The sequence below is a fragment of the Triturus cristatus genome, chromosome 1_2 (genome assembly GCF_964204655.1).
Source record: "Triturus cristatus chromosome 1_2, aTriCri1.1, whole genome shotgun sequence".
Taxonomy (NCBI): domain Eukaryota; kingdom Metazoa; phylum Chordata; class Amphibia; order Caudata; family Salamandridae; genus Triturus; species Triturus cristatus.
The window spans coordinates 467,913,353-467,931,550 of NC_140580.1; the positions used below are offsets into that span (position 1 = coordinate 467,913,353).

General features: G+C 40.7%; 1 protein-coding gene across 1 annotated transcript in view; it reads left to right on the forward strand.

Moving 5' to 3' along the window:
- The window catches only part of CFAP46 (cilia and flagella associated protein 46), a 1,240,276-nt gene that overhangs the window by 475,470 nt on the left and 746,608 nt on the right, over positions 1-18,198 (forward strand). The window contains exon 23 of the mRNA XM_085606190.1: positions 6,396-6,568. Within this exon, the coding sequence (XP_085462316.1) occupies positions 6,396-6,568 (173 nt within the window). The remainder of the gene's footprint in view (positions 1-6,395; positions 6,569-18,198) is intronic.

Sequence of the window (18,198 nt, forward strand, 5' to 3'; positions counted from 1 at the left end):
TATTAAAGGCATTTGTGTAAAATTGGAGGCGAGAAATTGTAATCAATTTGAGTTGCGGCATAAACATTAAAAACAATTATCGGGTATTGTGTTAATCAGTAATTTGACATTAAGCTATCTACCATCAGTATCAGTCTCCTGCGAAACAACTTTATGTTCTAAATTCTTTCGACATAAAATTATAACACCAGTTTTATATTAGAATTGGGAGACACCAACACAGAGCCTAGCCAACAATGTTTAAGTTCTAATGTTTCAGAATAATTTAGGTGAGTTTCTTGTAATAAAACTAAGTCTGGATTAAAGTTAGCTAAATTAGATAACACTCTCTGTTGTTTTATAGGGGTAATAAATCCCTTTATATTCCATAAAATTATCCTGAATGTGACATGCAAAAAACAAATATGAAGAATTCAGGAGGACAATCCAAAGTGTGAAATGTTTACAGAATGCAAATATCATAAGGTAAAGGACAAAGAACATGATATATAACGAAAAACAAATGGCATTCAACATAAGACCGAGAGAAAAAGAGGAAAGAAACAGGAAGATAGGAAACATGAAATAGGACAAGGTAAAACAGCACACGTCACAAACTGATGACTGAAAACATATAACTTGATATAAAACAAGAAGAAATCTTGGGGTGGTGACAACAAAGATTCAGATAGCACATCCTACAAGGGCCACTCACCAGAAACGGAACAGGAGAGGATTCGGGTAAATCCTATAATTTGTGTACCCATATGAGGAGAGATAAAAGGAGATTTGCATATAAACCTCTTCAAGATAAACATCGTAGCAAAATAAACAAGTTTCAAACCAAAAGAAATGTTATGAAGTTCACAAGTCGTTAGAGGGGCCAGCTGTGTCCATACTGTCAATCATGTGAGCGTTTATAAATCTTTTAAGTGCAGATGGAACTTTAAACATCGTATTTATGTTTTGGTAAGTGACCTTGAAGCGACATGGATGAAAGAGGCCATAACGAGCTCCCAAAGTGCATAGCGCAGCACTCGAAGGCTTAGAAAGTCTTTCCGTCTATTAGCTGTGCATTTGAAAGTTCCTGCATGATAAAAAAACATCCTGCCAGACCAGTCAACCTGCCTTTTGGATTTAGCTGCATTGAGTAAAAGGTCAGTAAACACCTGAAACAAAATGATTACACCATAAAGGTTTAGTATGAGGAGCAGAAGTAGAAAGGAGTTGTGATCGCTGTATATTTTAGTTTGTGGAGGGAGGAAGATCCAATAACTACGGTAAAAAAGATGCAACGTAGGAGACTGGATCCTCTCCATTCAATTCCTCTGGAAGTCCATAAATACGCAAATTGTTGTGCCTATTCCTATTTTCTAAATCCTCTGATTGTTTTATTAATTGAAGAATCCCTTTTTTCAGAATCACAATCTTGTTAGTTTCATCCTATAGATCACTGACCTGCTGTTCTGCCTCAAATACCGTCCTCTCAATAATAGACCATTTTTCATCAAGACTTTGAATTTGTTAGTCGGTCCTCTCCACCAGTAAAATCTCCATAGAGATGGGGTAGGGTACTTTCTCTGGAGACTGGGGTCCTGTTTGAGTCTTTTATTTGAAGCTGAGGAGGAGTGTTGTTTAACTGAGGTAGTAGAAGCAGAGGAAGAGCAAGGATTAACAGAATGAGCCCTGCCGTCAGAAGGAGTAGATTTGTCCATGGATCGCTCAGTGTAAGACAGGTGTGTATCCATGAGTTTGATGACTTCAGTTTGGTGGATAAATAAAGTTTCCTTAATCTGCCCATACTATAATTGTGAAGAAACTGGGAGGAATGCAGTAGAAAGCATGTGAATCAATTGAGGGGAACTTTAGGAAAATAATTCCTCCCACGCAGAATATTAATTGGAATAAATTGTTCCCATTTGAATTATTAAATTAATAAGCAGGCTGGCACTCTAAGTAATGAAGCGAGTACAAAATGTACCACATCATCAGTATAAGTAAAATTACCAGGAGTTAATCTCTAGAGTATATGCCTGGGACTGTAGGTTTTGGCGACTATTTGTCAGTAAACGAAAATGACTTTAAACTGACTGCATAACAGCTCTAAGACTCCCCAGACAGATTATGTGGAATAGCAGACAAAATAAATTTGAGGAGCATTCTGAAGTTAATTACAACATTCTCAATGTCAGCTGGTCAAGATTTCTCATATTGCAAATGACAGAGTGTGAAAACAATGCTTGTCTGCAATTTGAGTGCTTGTCAGTGAATTGGGAACAATTTCCTCAGTGAGCGACTGAGTAAGCAGAGTGTTCCAAATGGGGAACGCATTATGTAGGGCAGCATTATCTGTGTAAAAAGAGGAGAGTATGTGCTGCCTAAATTACTTTCTAAGCATCCCTTCCTGACATCCAACATTAGGAAGGTGAGTGTAAAGTTTCCCTGACTGGCACTGTGGTCAAACCACAGTTACATCGATCTGTCCCCTGATCTGTCCTGTTTTGGTAAGCATTCGCTTTGCAATGGAGAAATAGAGTTGTGTGGCGTGTGGCATGTACCTCTATATGCAAAAGACGTCTTGTCATGCTTGAGGTCTGTAATGTAGGCCTAAGGCACGATATAGAAGACCTGTGGAACAGGACAATCAAGGCAAAGCTTTGCTTTTTCTCAGCGAGAAGGCAGATTGTTGTATATCAAACCTGCTTTGCAAACACCTTGCTGTTGCAAAGAGGTTGTGTGATTTAGTCACCCTCATTGGTGGATTGGCCTGCAGGATAGTAAGTGGCAGTAGCAAAAGGAAAGTTTTCGTATGTGTAGCACCATCTAAAGCCATATGCTGATTATTTAGGATTACTGCACATTGTTTAAAGACTATTTTTCAACAACTTAGGCCAGAATTTTACTTGCCATCGACTGACCTGATTCTGAGACTCCTATAGAGCCACTGTTTAGAATATGGGTGTCACGTAGCAGCCTTTGTGTGGCACCATAACCCATTTGACATAACCCTTCTAACAAAGTGCTTTGTCTTTAAAGTTTTGTGTTGCACTGCTGCTCATTACAGTTTCTATATGTTGATAAGCTGGTCCTGTGGTTCGGTAATGCGTGTAAAAGTTGGTGTCACTCCATCTTAGTTTGTCCAGTGCAGGGCAAACCATGGGCCAAGAAGAGTGATAATGTACAGTTCTCTGGCCTTTATAGCTATGTTTAGTAACTAAACCAATGATGCCGGCTTATAGTAGGCAGGCGGTTGTGTCTTGAGTCACTTCTAACTCAATAGCGATTGATAGTGAATAAAAGTGCTTTAATAACTTGCACGTGGTAAATACAGCTAGTGTTCGATGTTTCTGATGGATATATCTTCCTGTGCTTTACTCAGCTTTTGAATTACACCCATGCACACCATAACACTGAAATCTTTCTTCTCAGCTCTCTCACGTCGATGAGGAGGTCACAATGGAACGGCTCTGCACGTGACTCTGCGTGACGCGATCAGAGCCATAAGAAGACCTCATCGGCGTGCTGACGTCAGTTCCCTTTTTCCACACCGTCGGCATGTAACTTTTTTTTCCAGGGCTTTCCATTTCTGGGAGTTTCTTTTTTGCAAGTCTCCGGGTCTTTGCAGAAGCCAACATAGCTACAAAGAGGAAGTCCGGATTCAAGCCATGCAGGGAATTTGGGTGTCAGATGTCTATTACTGACCCTCATGATGACTGTTTGTGGTGTCTGACGTTGGACCACGACATCGGGGAGTATTTTTCATGTAGGTGCATGGTTCCAAAAGCATTGAAGGAGAGGGAAGCCAAGTTGTTTATGGCGAAGGCTAAACACAGAAAAGAGGTCAAAGGAGGTTGAGGTCCCAGTCCAAATTGCCTACTCCGCATACCTCAAAGTCGTCGAGGAAGAATTAAAAAAGCGGCGCCATGGATCTCTACGTCAATCATGACGGATGAGACATTGAAGTTGGGGTCTCCAGCTCCCCAGCATCATCGTAAGGAGGAAGTCTCTCCTTCTCTTCTTCTGAGGTGACTCCAGCCCTATCTTCAGCTCCGAGAGCAGTGTCATCACCAGCACCAAGAAATGCGATGCCTCCACTGCCGGCCACTCCACCTCCGGCTCCAGGGTCTCCGGTGCTGCATCTGGAGGCAATTGTGCTGCCTCCCGAGCAGTCCCAGACCCCACAGTACCGGATCCAGGGATTCCTGCCTTCCCGACACCAGGCGCGGATCTGTTGCATTTCGGTAAGGCGATGTTCGGCTTGTTTGCCAGAGCAGCTAACTCTACTGGTGCGCCGGTTGGCCCCATGGGTCTGCTGGCATACTCACTGGGAAGCTTGCCACCTCACTTCCCTCAGGCACCTCTCACGCTGTCATGTACCCCAACCTAGACCTAAGTAGCAAACAAACTTTCACCTACATTTGTCCCACCTTGCTCTGCATAACGGTTCTAGCACTGACCTTTTACCCAGTTATGTGCTGAATAAATGTCGATTGGTTTCCTTGAAACTAGCCTGATTTATTGTGCATGAGGATTCTTAGAAAAGTCCCCTGCACATGACGTACATAACAGGATTAGCATACTCTGTTTACAAGTCATGTTCATTTTCATCCTAGGGCGATAGAACTACTTTGCATAATTGCAGGTATTGGTTTTGGATCATTTACATAATCGTACTCACAACACATCGATTGTGGTATGAACCCTGAGGCTATCTTTATGGTATAAAAGATCCATACCTTTACTAGAGAGACAGAGGAGATGCTTTCACGCTGACACAAGACACTGGGGTCCTGGCCTACAGAAGCTTCAACACGCAGTGTTCTGACATCCCTTGCGGGGGTGTCCAACCCGAGACTAAGATGGGGTCCTTTGTTTTTACTCATCAGGTAATTGGTTTGGCTCTTCCTTAGGGGATTCTTGGCTTTACACCCACATACATGCTAGGTACATTTAGGTACACTTAGGTAGGGTCCGCATAGTAGGAGTACACTTGGTTACTGTCATGATTATAAGCCTGCATATATTCACTGTTTTAGCACCATGGTAGAATTCTACCTTCTATTTACTCTATTGGTGCTTGTAATCTTATACATTTGTTTCTGTCTAGTGATTGTCACAGCAAACATGTTTTATACTAGAATGACGCTGGTACAATAATTGCTTATTGAAAACGTCCCCAACATTTAGTCTGTGTATCTCTCTTAGACTAAGTGAGCACACGTTACTGAGCGAAAAGTACTGTAATGTTTCAACAATCCCTGACGGATCAAGGGTTGTCATGTTCAATTGTTGCTAGAAACTATAGGCTCCTTGGTATGGTTAGGGGGCTTATGATAGCACTGTAAGCTAGCTGGTCTATAGGCTGACATATCCTTTGGGGGTGTCCAAAATCAGTCTTGACACCAATCCCTTAGTTTAGGTTACCTACAGGCGTGCAAATCCTGTGTATTTTTAGGGACTACATGACATGGCGCCTAATGTTGGCTTGGTTCCTATTTAAAGGTCAAATCTGAGTAGTTCAGTTGTGCTTTCTCAAACACGCCTACTCACATTTTCCCACCCATTTTTTCCTTGCTTGAATCCGGACTACCTCCGTGTAGCCAAAAAGACCCCGGGGACTTGCAACACAGAAACTCAGAGAAATGGAGAGCCCTGGAAAAAAACGTTATGCGTCGATGGTGCGGAAAAAAGGTAACTGACGCCAGCACGCTGACGTCACGTGGACTCGTATGCAGAACTGTTCCATTGTGATGTCCTCGTCAACGTGGGAGAGATGAGAAGAAAAGTTTCAGTGGAATGCTGTGCAAGGGGGTAATTCAAATGGTGAGGAATCTACAGGCAGATACTGTATCCATCAGAAAAATTGTTACCGAAGGTAAGTAACTTGTTTTTCAGCCACTTTTGGCCTTATGTTGGTATACCCTTTGGATACACTCTACACTGCCATTTGCTGGAATTCTGAGGCCTACTCTGCAACACCACACCATGGCAAACAATTAGATACAAAAAGTGAATGGGATGGTGCCAAGACTAAAAAGGTAACTTGATTGCGAGCACCAGTCTGACGTAAGCCACTTTCCCTGCCTTTCTGGCTTGGCATCTCTCATTCTCAAAATTAACTGAGGGGACCATGTAATGGACTTCCTAGAAAACAAACTGCATCATGATCCATCTTGACCTGCAGTCTCACCTCTAATATAATACTTTACAAACAATATCTAAGAAAAGCTCCTGGGTGAATTTAATTAAATATGCACCTTTTTTGATTTTGGCAATAGTAGCTCTTTAATCCTCTGAAAAAATACTAATTTTGGCTTTAATGGATGTCCAAATTGATAGAGATTTAAATCTTTATCTTGTTGTATTATGATAACTTCAAACACCAACCATTACAATAATCCTTATCCTTATTTCAGTTGGAACAAATGTGTGCTGAATGCCTCTGGTCAGATCGCCTAGTGGAGCTGCAGAGCCTTGTAAGGATTGCACACTTTGCCTTTAACGCTCATGACTATGAGTTAGCAAAGACCTGTTGCCAGAGAGCATTGTCAATGGATGATCATCACTGTGGTGACAGCTATCCTGCATCGTAAGTAAATAATTGCTCCCTGATATTCCTACCCTAAGCAGGGTTATGCAGCTGATTACATGTTCACATTTATGTGATTATACAATCTTACTTATCAGATCAGTATTTTTTAAGTGTTTGTTAATTTCTTTGTATGAACTACCTGCATCCAGCTGCCCTGATTTACAATAATTCAACATGTGTTCATAATTGATGCCATTTATGGGGGGGAAAGGGGTAACAGCAGCTACCTCTGGTTTGCTTTTAGTACCCTTGCTACCGTCCTTACGACCGCTCGCCTTGTGGGTTATGAAGGCAGGAGCAAAGAGTAAACAGAACTTGAAATTCTCTCTTTACTTTCTTTAGTTTGTACTCCTTGCCCCTCCTGTAGCTCCTTTGCCACTGATAGGAGGCCTTTGTGGAGCATAGATTAGGACAAATGGTCAACCCTAGATGTCCTCAAGAGTCAAAAAGCTTCTGATGTCACATCCTCTGTTTCTTGCAACGAAGACTGACACATATATGGTTGTGGGTCCTTCCCAATCCTCTGGTGTCTCCTATTTTTACTTTTGTCCTGATTATGACGCTGCTCTAAGTAACTGTACTAAAGTATCGAAATGCTGACAACAAAATATGTGGACTGATTTTAAATCCTGATTGAGGTTTCTGACACTCATATTACGACTTCCATGTATAATAACATATCCCAATCAGTCAAATGTATATATATTTGTATTTCCCACAAGTGCACTCTTTATCACTTTAGTCACTCACGCTGCTCTGTCAATTTGTACGGGCACCTTTTCTTTTGACCAATGAAAATAATGTGTCATATTGTCATGAACCATGTTTGCATTATTTGAACCCTACTGCCATAAGTAAAAGCATTGATTGCATAATCTAAGAAAACATAATAAAAAGTCATGAACTTTCTCTGCATTGTTTGAATTCAATTATTACAAATGAAAACTTTGATTGCATAAACTAAGGAAACTTGATAAAAGGTTTCTTTACAATAGTGTTGCCGTGGAAGTCCAAGGCTACACTTCCACCATTTAGACCAACTTTTTGATAATAATTGTCCAGGCCAGGTTACTGGGTTGCACCACTTTTAATATAGCAGCTATTTCGGGGCCTTATGCCATGCTGGGCCCAAAATCTGGAATGACATTCCGAATTCCATATGAAATTCTCCTGCACTGACTGATTTTAAAGAACATTTAAAAAATCAACTGCTAGACTTGCTTTTCCCCCGTGGTTCCCTGTTCTATGTTTATATTTTGGCCTGCTTGTGTCTCATGATGTTATTGATTTGTTCTTGATTAACATCTGTGCTGATTATGCCTCTAGCTCCAAAAATATGAGGGGTTATCCTGATGATCCCAGCAAAACATGGGCTCAAGGTAAAGCTTACAAAAACTTAGTAAGATGTGGGAACAAAGAGAATCACAATTCTGACCTTGAAAATATCAAATAATTACTGGTACTGTATATAACTATACACAACATAATTTATTTGACTTCAATAACAAGCAAAAACCAAATCTCCTAGTTTAAGGATGTGTATCATCAAACAAACAAATGGGACATTAACAACATAAAGCAACTTATTATTTCACACTTCATACACAGATGTATTATCACAATACAACACATATAAAACAGTTTTGTCTGTCTTCCAGACAATTTAACAAGGAGTATGGCTGCTATTCCTATTAATCAGTAGAAGTCCATACAGGAGGTAGTCCATTCAGGATGCACACATGAAGGAACATTCAGCCCTCGAGAGCATAGTTGTGTGTACCAAAGCCTTGAAGTTATTTTGAAATTATTGTACTTAATAGAACTCCTCTAAATCCAGAAAGTCGATGCATTTCAGCCTATCTATTCAGGCCTCTTCAGGACAAAAGAAGACAAAAAACAACCTGTAAAATAATACAATGTCCATTTAACATCCACAAAGCATGCCAAAATGTAGAAACCGGGCACCCTGGTGCTACGTCTACTTAGCAGACTTAATGTGATTACTTACATACCACGAACAATTCAACCCATACGTTGTCTACCAACCTTTCAATTCACTGTGATGATAACAACAATTAGCGATACCTGAAATGGTTGTGAGTGCAGGGACCATCCAAGTTGGCATGTCTCCAGTCCTACAATCATGGAAGTGTTCACGGAACCGAAGTGTCTAAGGGCATTTCGGGGTGTTTAAGCATGCTGCCGTATCTACGTGACACATGCAGGGAGGCAACCAGTGGTTAGTCAGATCACCAAAGTGGGAAGAAGAAAAATACTTACATGGAACACAGAAAAACTATGTAATCCAACAACTCGGGCCATAGACTGTCGGACCTCTTGCAGCCACTTTACCGCCGTTAAGAAAAGGTGTATGGGGAGATGGCATTACTAGAATGCTGTCACCCACCGAAATCAAGATCCAGATGAAATCAGGTGACCCATCGTTTGACTCATGGGGTGAACATACATTGTCCACTGGCAGACACGTAGTGACCTGCCTGGAGAGTAACTGATCTGGGGGGGGGAAGAAATGCAGAGGATGTATAAAGGGCACGCAGACCAAAACTCCGTCTGGTGCTCACACGGCTCATAGAGAATACGCGTCTGTAAAAATCATGGGGCAAGCCAAAATACTCCTTTTGGTCTTACTGTGCTCGGGAGGGGGCAGGATGGCAGGGGAGGTTCTGTTACCTCTCTGTCCCCGGCCATCAGCCTGGCTTGGTCTGCAGGAGACCGGAGAGAGCTCTCAAACCAGTGAGGTGTGTAGGGTGGAAATGCTTATAAAGTCACATGATCAGTGGTGCAACCGTGTCGGCCATCTTAGAACAGCAGCACCAGCCGCCCAGAGTGCCACAATCTAGTCCTGTCAAGAGATCTGGATACGGATAAAAGTAAAAACCCAATTTTCAATTGTCAATAGAAATCTGGTGAAAAGTGCCAAGTGCAAAAGTGAAATGTACTCCCATGGTGAGTCCTCTAAGACACGGCTCTCTGATTGCAAAGAGAGGTTAACAATCAAATGGAAAATTAGGACACTGAACATGAGCCTGTACAATTAAAATCATATATACAAGGACTGAAAATTACAGCTGCTTGAATTAATGTTGTCAGGGACTGTCCGGGACTATGTGGGGAACACAGTCAGGGACTTGGGCAAGGACTGGGAACTGGGTAGAACATGTACACAGAAAGAGGAGTACAGTGCTGCCCAGGATCATACAGGGAGTCAGAGGAGAAAAAGGGATCCAAAGGGGAAGCCTTTACAAGTGAACAAGATGGGTAAGACTCAGAAAGGAAGAGCACTCACGAGGCAATTTAGAATTCAGAATAACTACAGCCAGGACGAATGTCCAAGACATATATATGAAACAACATTGACAATAAAGGGGAGTGTGGAGTAAAGCACTCAGGAGCTCCACACGTTAAGGCTGAAGCTCAGTGAATTTCTCACCCACAATTGCTGTTACAGACACTGACTGCAAATACCCACATGTAGGATATGCATGCAAAGGCAGTGATGTTATAAATGTAACTCATAGACAATACTCACAGTGAACAAGAAACACCACCTAGGTAGTCAGCTGTGCCCACGGATCCTGGCGATCAAACAGGAAAACGCAACGCAGTAACAGCACAGGTGTAGAACTAAACACAAGCACAATAGACAAGGAGCTAGCAAGGAGGAGTGCTTAACATGAAAGGAAGGAAATCACAGGGCACACTTGGCAGAAAGCAGGTAACAAACATACAAGGTAACAGAAGCAAGACAGCAGAATGGAAAGACAGCAAACTAGAACTGGAACCAATCAAATGGAAAGAAAGGCGGGGATTGGGATATACAGAAGGGGAGGCTACAAGGGTATACTAGAAAGGTGCAGGTTCAGGAATCAAGGAAACAAAGTAGCATAGAAGGCAGTGCTGGGGCAGGAACACGAATTTAGCTAAGGCTCAGGAGTCAAGGTAGCACTGCAGGCAGTGCTAGTTCAGGAACAGGGAATTTACTAAAGCATCAGGAGTCAAGGAAGCACTGCAGGCAGTGCTAGTTCAGGAACAGGGAATTACTAAAGCTTCATGAGTCAAGCAGTGCAAAGCAGGTACAAGAAATAGCTGAAGCCCAGGAAAAAAGAATAACTATAGCTCAGGAAACAAGGTAGCACTGCAGGCAGCGCTAATTCAGGTACAAGGAATAGCTATAGCTCAGGAACTCAGGAAACAAGGTAGCACTGCAGGCAGTGCTAATTCAGACACAAGGAATAGCTATAGCTCAGGAATCAAGAAACAAGGATTAACTAAATCTCAGGACTCACTGGAAACAAGGATATCAAAGGCTCAGGAAACACTGGAAACAAGGATCGGTCTCACCGGTATACAGCTACAATGACCAACCTTGGCCTGAAGGGAGCTGGGGCTTAAAACAGCTTGCAGTAATCACATGCAGCAGGTATGAGCAGGTTAGCAGCAGCCAGCCACAGGTGAGCTGAATTCCTCCACCCATCCTTGGCCTGCAGGAGTGGAGACTAAGCAGTGAGCAGGGAATTCTGGGTAACGGAGTTTCAGGCATGAGCAGGATGGCTTCCACAAAACCCGGCATGGATTGGGAATGGATATCAATTCCCAAATAGTGTCTAAATGGCTGCAAGTCAGTATGTACATGAAGGGGATGGTCTGGAAGCTTGTTATAACACTGGAGAGTCCCACAGTTCAGCCCCCTGGTGGTGGATATAAAAACGCAGGGAGCAAGGCGTGACAAATGTGCACAGACAGGATCTTAAAACACAAGGGGGGGGGCAGTGGTACTGGTTGTTAAAATTGATGCCCACACCTTATCATATTCATTAGACCATATGTTGCTGTCCTATATCTTTCGTACTTTCTAGCTTTGGTCCTGTAAAGGACTGACTCTATGTTTTGATCTTGTTGGTTACTCTGAAACCCATACATAACTGACCACTGGATATCATTCTCTGTATGTTTCTGTTGTTGGTAATTTTGAAATAATGGTGCACCGTGTACTGGACTGTATTTAGCACATGCACACTCTTTATCATTTTAGTCACTCTCGCTGCACTGTCACTTTGTAGGAGCACCTTGTCTTTTGACCAATGTAAATAATGTGTCATATTTTCATGAACCTTTTTTTGCATTATTTGAACCCTATTGCCAAAAAATAAAAGCATTGACTGCATAATCTAAGAAAACTTGATAAAAAGTCATGAAATTTCTCTCAATTGTGTGAATTGAATTGCCACAAATCAAAACATTGATTGCATAAACTAAGGAAACTTGATAAAAAGTTGCTCTTCAATAGTATTGCCGTGGAAGTCCAAAGCTACACGTCCCCCATAGAGACCATCATTTTGATAATAATTGTCTGGCTCAGGTCCCTGGGTTAAGTGTTGCCTCATTTTTGTTTTTTTAAATGGCAGATGTTTCAGAGCGTTTTGTCCTGCTGGGCTCAAAATCTGGAATGACATTCTGATTTCCATGAGACATTCTCCAGCACTGGCAAATTTTAAAGGGGCTGGAGAGGAGCAGTGGCTCCAGAGAGTCTGGATGGGTCAGGGAAGGGCTGAATAGACCTGTGCTGCATTTAGAGTAGGGGGAGGACATTTCCTTTCACCTGAATGGGCCTGGTCTGCCTCTGACAAAGCTGTCTCCAACTCCTGCCAGGAAGCTGCACCAAGGAGGACAGAACTGGTTCTGTTCTGGCTGGGCACATACACTCTCTGCCCTCAGAGAACAAAGAATTTTGGGTTATAAAAAGTGGGGCCCAAACCTTTAAACTTTGGAACTCGCTGGAATCAAGAAGAAGAGCTGGAAGAGCTGCCAGGAGGAGTCCTGCCCCTTTGTTGTGTTGTTGCTTTGTTGGGTTGGCCTGCAGTTGCTGCTTCTGCCTTAGGCAGTAAAATGACTGGACTGAACTTTCTTTACTTGTGCTGAGTATCTCCAAGAGCCTGAAATCGAGCTGGCCTCCTGTTCTGAAGTCGCGGGACTACAAAGACTTCACCAACTTTTGGGTGTCGCTTCTGGACCTGCTGTTTCAGTTGCCACAGAGAAGGGAACTGCAACCGACTCCGTTGCTGGCTCTGTGACCTGATGGCACCGCACACTGCACTGTCTACATCTCACACCACAACCCTGGTCTCACTGACGATGATGACCGACACCACCGAGCCACTGCTTGCACCGCAGTCCGCACCGCCTCGCTTCACTTCGCCATCCTGGTCTCACAGACGCTGCTGCTGACTAGACACCCGTGACCGCATCGTGGTGGTTGGGGCACCAATCGTAAAGTTTCACAACGCACCACCTTGTCCCACACAGCTGTCTGTGCCGACCAACGCCAGCTCCTGCAAACTGGCACTGTTGCTTGCAATGTAACCTGCCAGCACCGCATCGAGCACCATCTCGCCCTGCACCGTAAGCCTTGGTCTCATCAACACAGTCTGGATGATCGTCACCGAGCTGCTACCTGCACCGTATCGAGAGTACACCGCGCCCTGCACCACTTCCATTTTGCAACGCAACCGCAACGGTTGCCACGGCCGGCTCGCACCTTCATGTAAGCCGCAACGAGAAAGGTACTGTTAACGAGTCTGTTCACACTTTTGCTGGCCCTTATCAACGCGGTCGGCTGGAACTGTTAGACTCAGTTGTCTTTACCATCGCGGTAGCCCCAGACGGAGCTACCGACTCGTACGATCTGTGTTTTTGAGGTATTTCTGCAGTTTAGAAGACATCTTGCAAAGTATCTATTTTCCAAGAACTGCATTGTGGAATCGTTATCATTTATGGACTTGTTTTGAGTATATAAAAATATTGGATATTTTTCTAAACTGGTGTGGTGGCCTCTTGTAGTGCTTTCACTATGTCACTGCTGGTTATGTGCAAATGCTTTACACACTGCCTCTAAGATAAGCCTGACTGCTCGTGCCAAGCTACCAAAGGGGTGAGCAGGGGTTATTTTAGGAGTGTAACTCGTTTATCCTGACTAGAAGGAAGGGTCCCTACTTGGACAAAGGTGCAAACCCTTGCCAGCTAGAGACCCCCATTTCTAACACGGAACCTAGCGCATAGGAGCTGTGTTTTGTTGGTTAAGGTAATTTTGATTTAATTTACTTTTAAGGTAGTGTTATGGATGGGGTGAGGTAGTAGTAGTGTAGTTTAATTTGTTAGGGTGTAAATTGTTAGTTTTTGGTGTAGTTAGGTGTTGTTTTGGTAGTTTAGTGTTTTATGTGTTTGACGTAGTGTTGAAGAGAAGTAGAGCGTTATGTAGTGTTGGTAATGTGTTGTTTAATTATGTTATGTTGTATTTAATGTTGATATTAAAGTGTGTGGGAGGGTGCTTTTTTTTTTTTTTACAGTTTTCACGTTTCGTGAACGGATGTTGTTGACGCTTTTCTTTTGAAAAAAAAGGAAAATGTATTTTGTTTCTTTGAAACAAGTTATTTTTTACATTTCTTTCTATTTTTCGGGTTTGTTGGAGCTTTTTTTTTATCATAGGTTATTTTCAGGTTTTTGAGGGTTTCGTTATTGGGAGGATTGCGTCGTTGGAGCCTTTTTTGTACAGTTGTATTTTTGCATTTTTTGGGTGGATTTCTTTTCGGATTAGTTTTTCGATTCATATACTATGGATTTGTTCGTTTTCGAGGACCGTCTATTGCAACATAACTGAGTTATTTTTATTATTATGGGTGGGAAATGTTTTTGTTACATGCGTTTTGTTTGTTTCTTTTTTATTTTAATAATTTTTAAATGACATTATTATGATTATTAATTTAAAAAAGAGTAGAATTATGTTGTTTAAATGTTTCGTGATTTTAAAATGTTTATGGTATTTAGCATTGTTTTTTGTTTAAAGTATAGATTTAGCAATCATGTCTAGGTATTCTAGTCCTTTGGTGTTTGAAAATAGTCGATTTTTGTGTTGTAGGTATTCATACATTGTTTTTGTTTGCTTACTGAGTTAAGGGCCTTTTTTTGTTAGGGATTGCTCTAGCCTTACCTCTTGATAGCTCAGTTCTTTTTTGAATGATTCTATTTGTGTAAGGTTGGTTGTCCTCTTCCTATTATGGCTTGGAAGGCGTTGTGCCATCCTTCCACCGCATTATTAGTTTTAGCTTTTTGAGCTAGGGTGCTGTCATAGACGTTCCACCAGGGGATTTGAAAGGTTGGTTGCCTACAGTGCCCACCCAAGTGTCTTCAAAGTAGTCTAGGAATGGAGTTAGTTTTGTTTCATTTGCTTGGTAGAAAGGGCTTTCAAGAAGTATGTTATAGTAGTTGGCTACTTCAGTTGTTGGCACATAGACCAGGACTATACATTTTTTGATTTGCTAGGCAAGGTTTCTATTGGTGGCATAATCTATACTTAGAGTAGATATTTGTAGGTGTCTCCAGATACTTTTGATTGAGGTGATAATAGCAACCTTGTATTGCTGTAAGAGGGTATATTTTTTAAAATTGACTGAATCATTGCTTGTTCAAAGTCAATGATTATTTTTTGTGAGAAGTAGTTGTTGGTGTATTGTTTTATTATTGTGAGGAGCTCTATGTAGGTGGCAATTTCGTTTATTGGGGAGTAGTGCGTATATGAAGGGAATGTTAGTGTCTTCATATTCGCCGTGGATGGTATATAGTTAGTAAAAAGGTTTGGGGCAAACTTTGAAATACCATCCATCATCCATGTTTTGCAGTTTTTTAATTTTTGTGTGAATTTCTCATCTTTGTTGGTGACAGTGTATTCCGGTAAGATTTCCATTTCTGCAGAAGTTTGGGGGGTGGTGGGTGTTTGAGCAGTAGCTCTTTTAGTTCTGGCTATTAATCTTTTTAGAGTGGGAATGGATGTAGTTGTCCTGTGATATGTTCAGGAACCCTAGTTAATACGTTTTTTAGGATTTGGGTACTGGTCTGTTGGGAGCTGGTGCTTGCTTCTCTGATGGTTTCTAGGGCATCTCTGACTATGATTTCTGTGACATTGGGGGGATGGTTGTGTTCCCTGACATTAACTACATTTGTTTCTACTGTTTGGTTATACCATAGCAAGAATTGGAGTAGTATTTACTACATTTCTAATGGGTTATGTTTCGTGTTATTTTTTTTTTGCGTTTAAGTATAGCCCATGTAGAACAGAAGTAGTTTTCCTTTTTGTGATGTGATGAATTTTGCTCCTTCTGCCATTATGTGAATATATGTGTATATATATATTTTTTATTAAGTATACGTTTTTGAACAGTAAGCATGGTTGTATAATTATTATATCTGAAAATAAACGTACATTTGTCTTTTAATTTAATATTTTGTCGATGGTCATGATTGATTCACTGGTTTCTTTTTTTTCTGTTGGTTTAAAAAAGAAAATGTTATTTTTATTAAACTGTTACATTTAATTTGACTATTTTGTTTATTTATTTTCTATTTGTGTTTAGTTGAGAAAAAAATACTATTTTTAGTTGATGAAGTTTATTTCGTTGGTGTTGTTTTGTTTAAGTTTGTAGAAGCTGTGAAGAGAAAAGTATTTGTTTGTTATATTTAGCTTCTTTCTTTCTTTTTTTCAGTTTGCTCTATTTGTTGGTTAATTTATATACATATTTAGTTTTATATTTTTCTTTAATGTTGATTTTGTCCTTGTTTTCAAAGTTAATCCTTGTTTTGTGTTTTTTATGTCGAGTTTTAGTGAAGTGTAATCTGTGAAACATAAAGGAAACAATTATACTTTTAGTTAACCCCTTCAGCGCTGGGCGAATTCCGCCGCGGTGCTGAAGGGTTCGAGCGCGGGCGGGCTCATGACGGAACGGTTCCGTCATGAGCACAGCTCAACCGTGGCTCATGACGGAACCGTTCCGTCATGAGCATGGAAGGGGTTAATTTAATTGTTTCTATTAATTAGTCTCTATCTTTATTTAGTTGTAAAAAGAAACATACTATTTTTAGTTGATGAAGTTTCTTTTGTTGATGTTGTTTTGTTGACTTCTGTATAAGCTGTTAAATGAAAAGTATTTTTTAGTTATGTTTTGCTTTTTTATAAAATGTATTAGTTTTAATTTGTTTACTTTGTTTGTTAAGTCATATACATACTTTGTTATATATATTTTTATGTTGATTTTTGTTGTTGTTTTGGACATAAATCGTTATTTTGAATTTTCTAGGTGGTGTTTTAGTGAAGTTTAATCTGTGACAAATGAAGGAAAATATGTTTTAGTTATTTTTTAAGCTAATTTAATTTATTTAGTTACAAAGGGGGTCATTATGATGGCGGACGGTCTTTAGTCTGTCCGCCATCGTTGAGGGGAGTGGGACCAACCATATTTAAGGTGGCGGTCCCGCACTTGAGATTATGAATCGACCGCAACTGTGGCAGTCGCATCCTGTATCTCTAACATTGCAGTGGGTGCTGCTGGCTGCAGCACCCGCCGCAATGTTTGAAATGCACTGTTTGCATTTCCCTGCAATATGTGGCAGGCACCATGCGGTGCCTGCCACCTGGTGCCGGGAAATGTAGGCCCCAGTGCACAGCCAGACTCCCGAAGCACAAGGGGGGCCCGCAATGGGCCCCCAAAGTCAATCTCCGTCAACCGTTGAAGAGCAGAGGACCCTCCATTCAAAGGCTGTCATCCTAATGTGGCATTCTAGGCATGCTGGCCGGGTCCAACAGCCAATCGTAATGATTGCCTGTGTCGGACCCGTGGCGGACGGGCTTTCTGTCTGCCAGCACTCCACCCGCCATCCTTATCTGGTGGCCGTAGAATGGCTGCACAATGGCGGTGAATCCGCCACTGGCAGGCTGCCGGTGTCAGGTTCACCATCATCGTAATCAGGCCCTAAGTTTTGTTCTTACCTTTAATGAGAGTTTTTCTGAAGTTGATTGGATAGTTCTTTTTCGTTCTCGCAATTTTTGTGCTTCCTCCGTGTTTGTCTGTTATATGTTGCATTTTAAAGTAAACAAAAAAAACATTTACCTACATATACATTTTAACATCAATAATAAACAAAATAAAAACAAACATTAAATAAACATAATAAATATTAACCAAATTAAATGGTAACTGCTCAAAAATTTGAAAAAGCTATTACGACCAATACATTTAAACTACACCAGCACAAACCAGTAGAAAACTCTAACTACTTAAATGAAAACTATTTATAGTGTTCATTTAATCAGTTAGAGTTTTCTACTGGTTTATGCTGGTGTAGTTTAAATTTATTGGTCGTAATAGCTTTTTCAATTTTTTTGGCAGTTACCATTTATTTTGGTTTATCTATATTATGTTTATTTAATATTTTTCTGTTTATTTTGTTTATTATTGATATTAAAATGTATATGTAGGCAAATGTTTTTTTATGTATGACATATTTATGTTTGCTTATTTTTGGTAATTGTGATTTTTTTTTCATGTTGTATTGTTTATTTATTTGTTTGTAGATTTTTCTGTGTATTTGTTTTATTTATTTAATTAATTTTGTAATTTTTGATGTTTTTTTTATAATTTTTGGAATATGTTACTTCATTATATTATTGAAAATAGTTTATTTTTATGTTATTTTTGGTATAGTTTATATGTATTTTCTCAATGTTTATGTTCTTGATATTATTCATATTGATTTTTTTTGTTGTGTCATATTTTATTTCA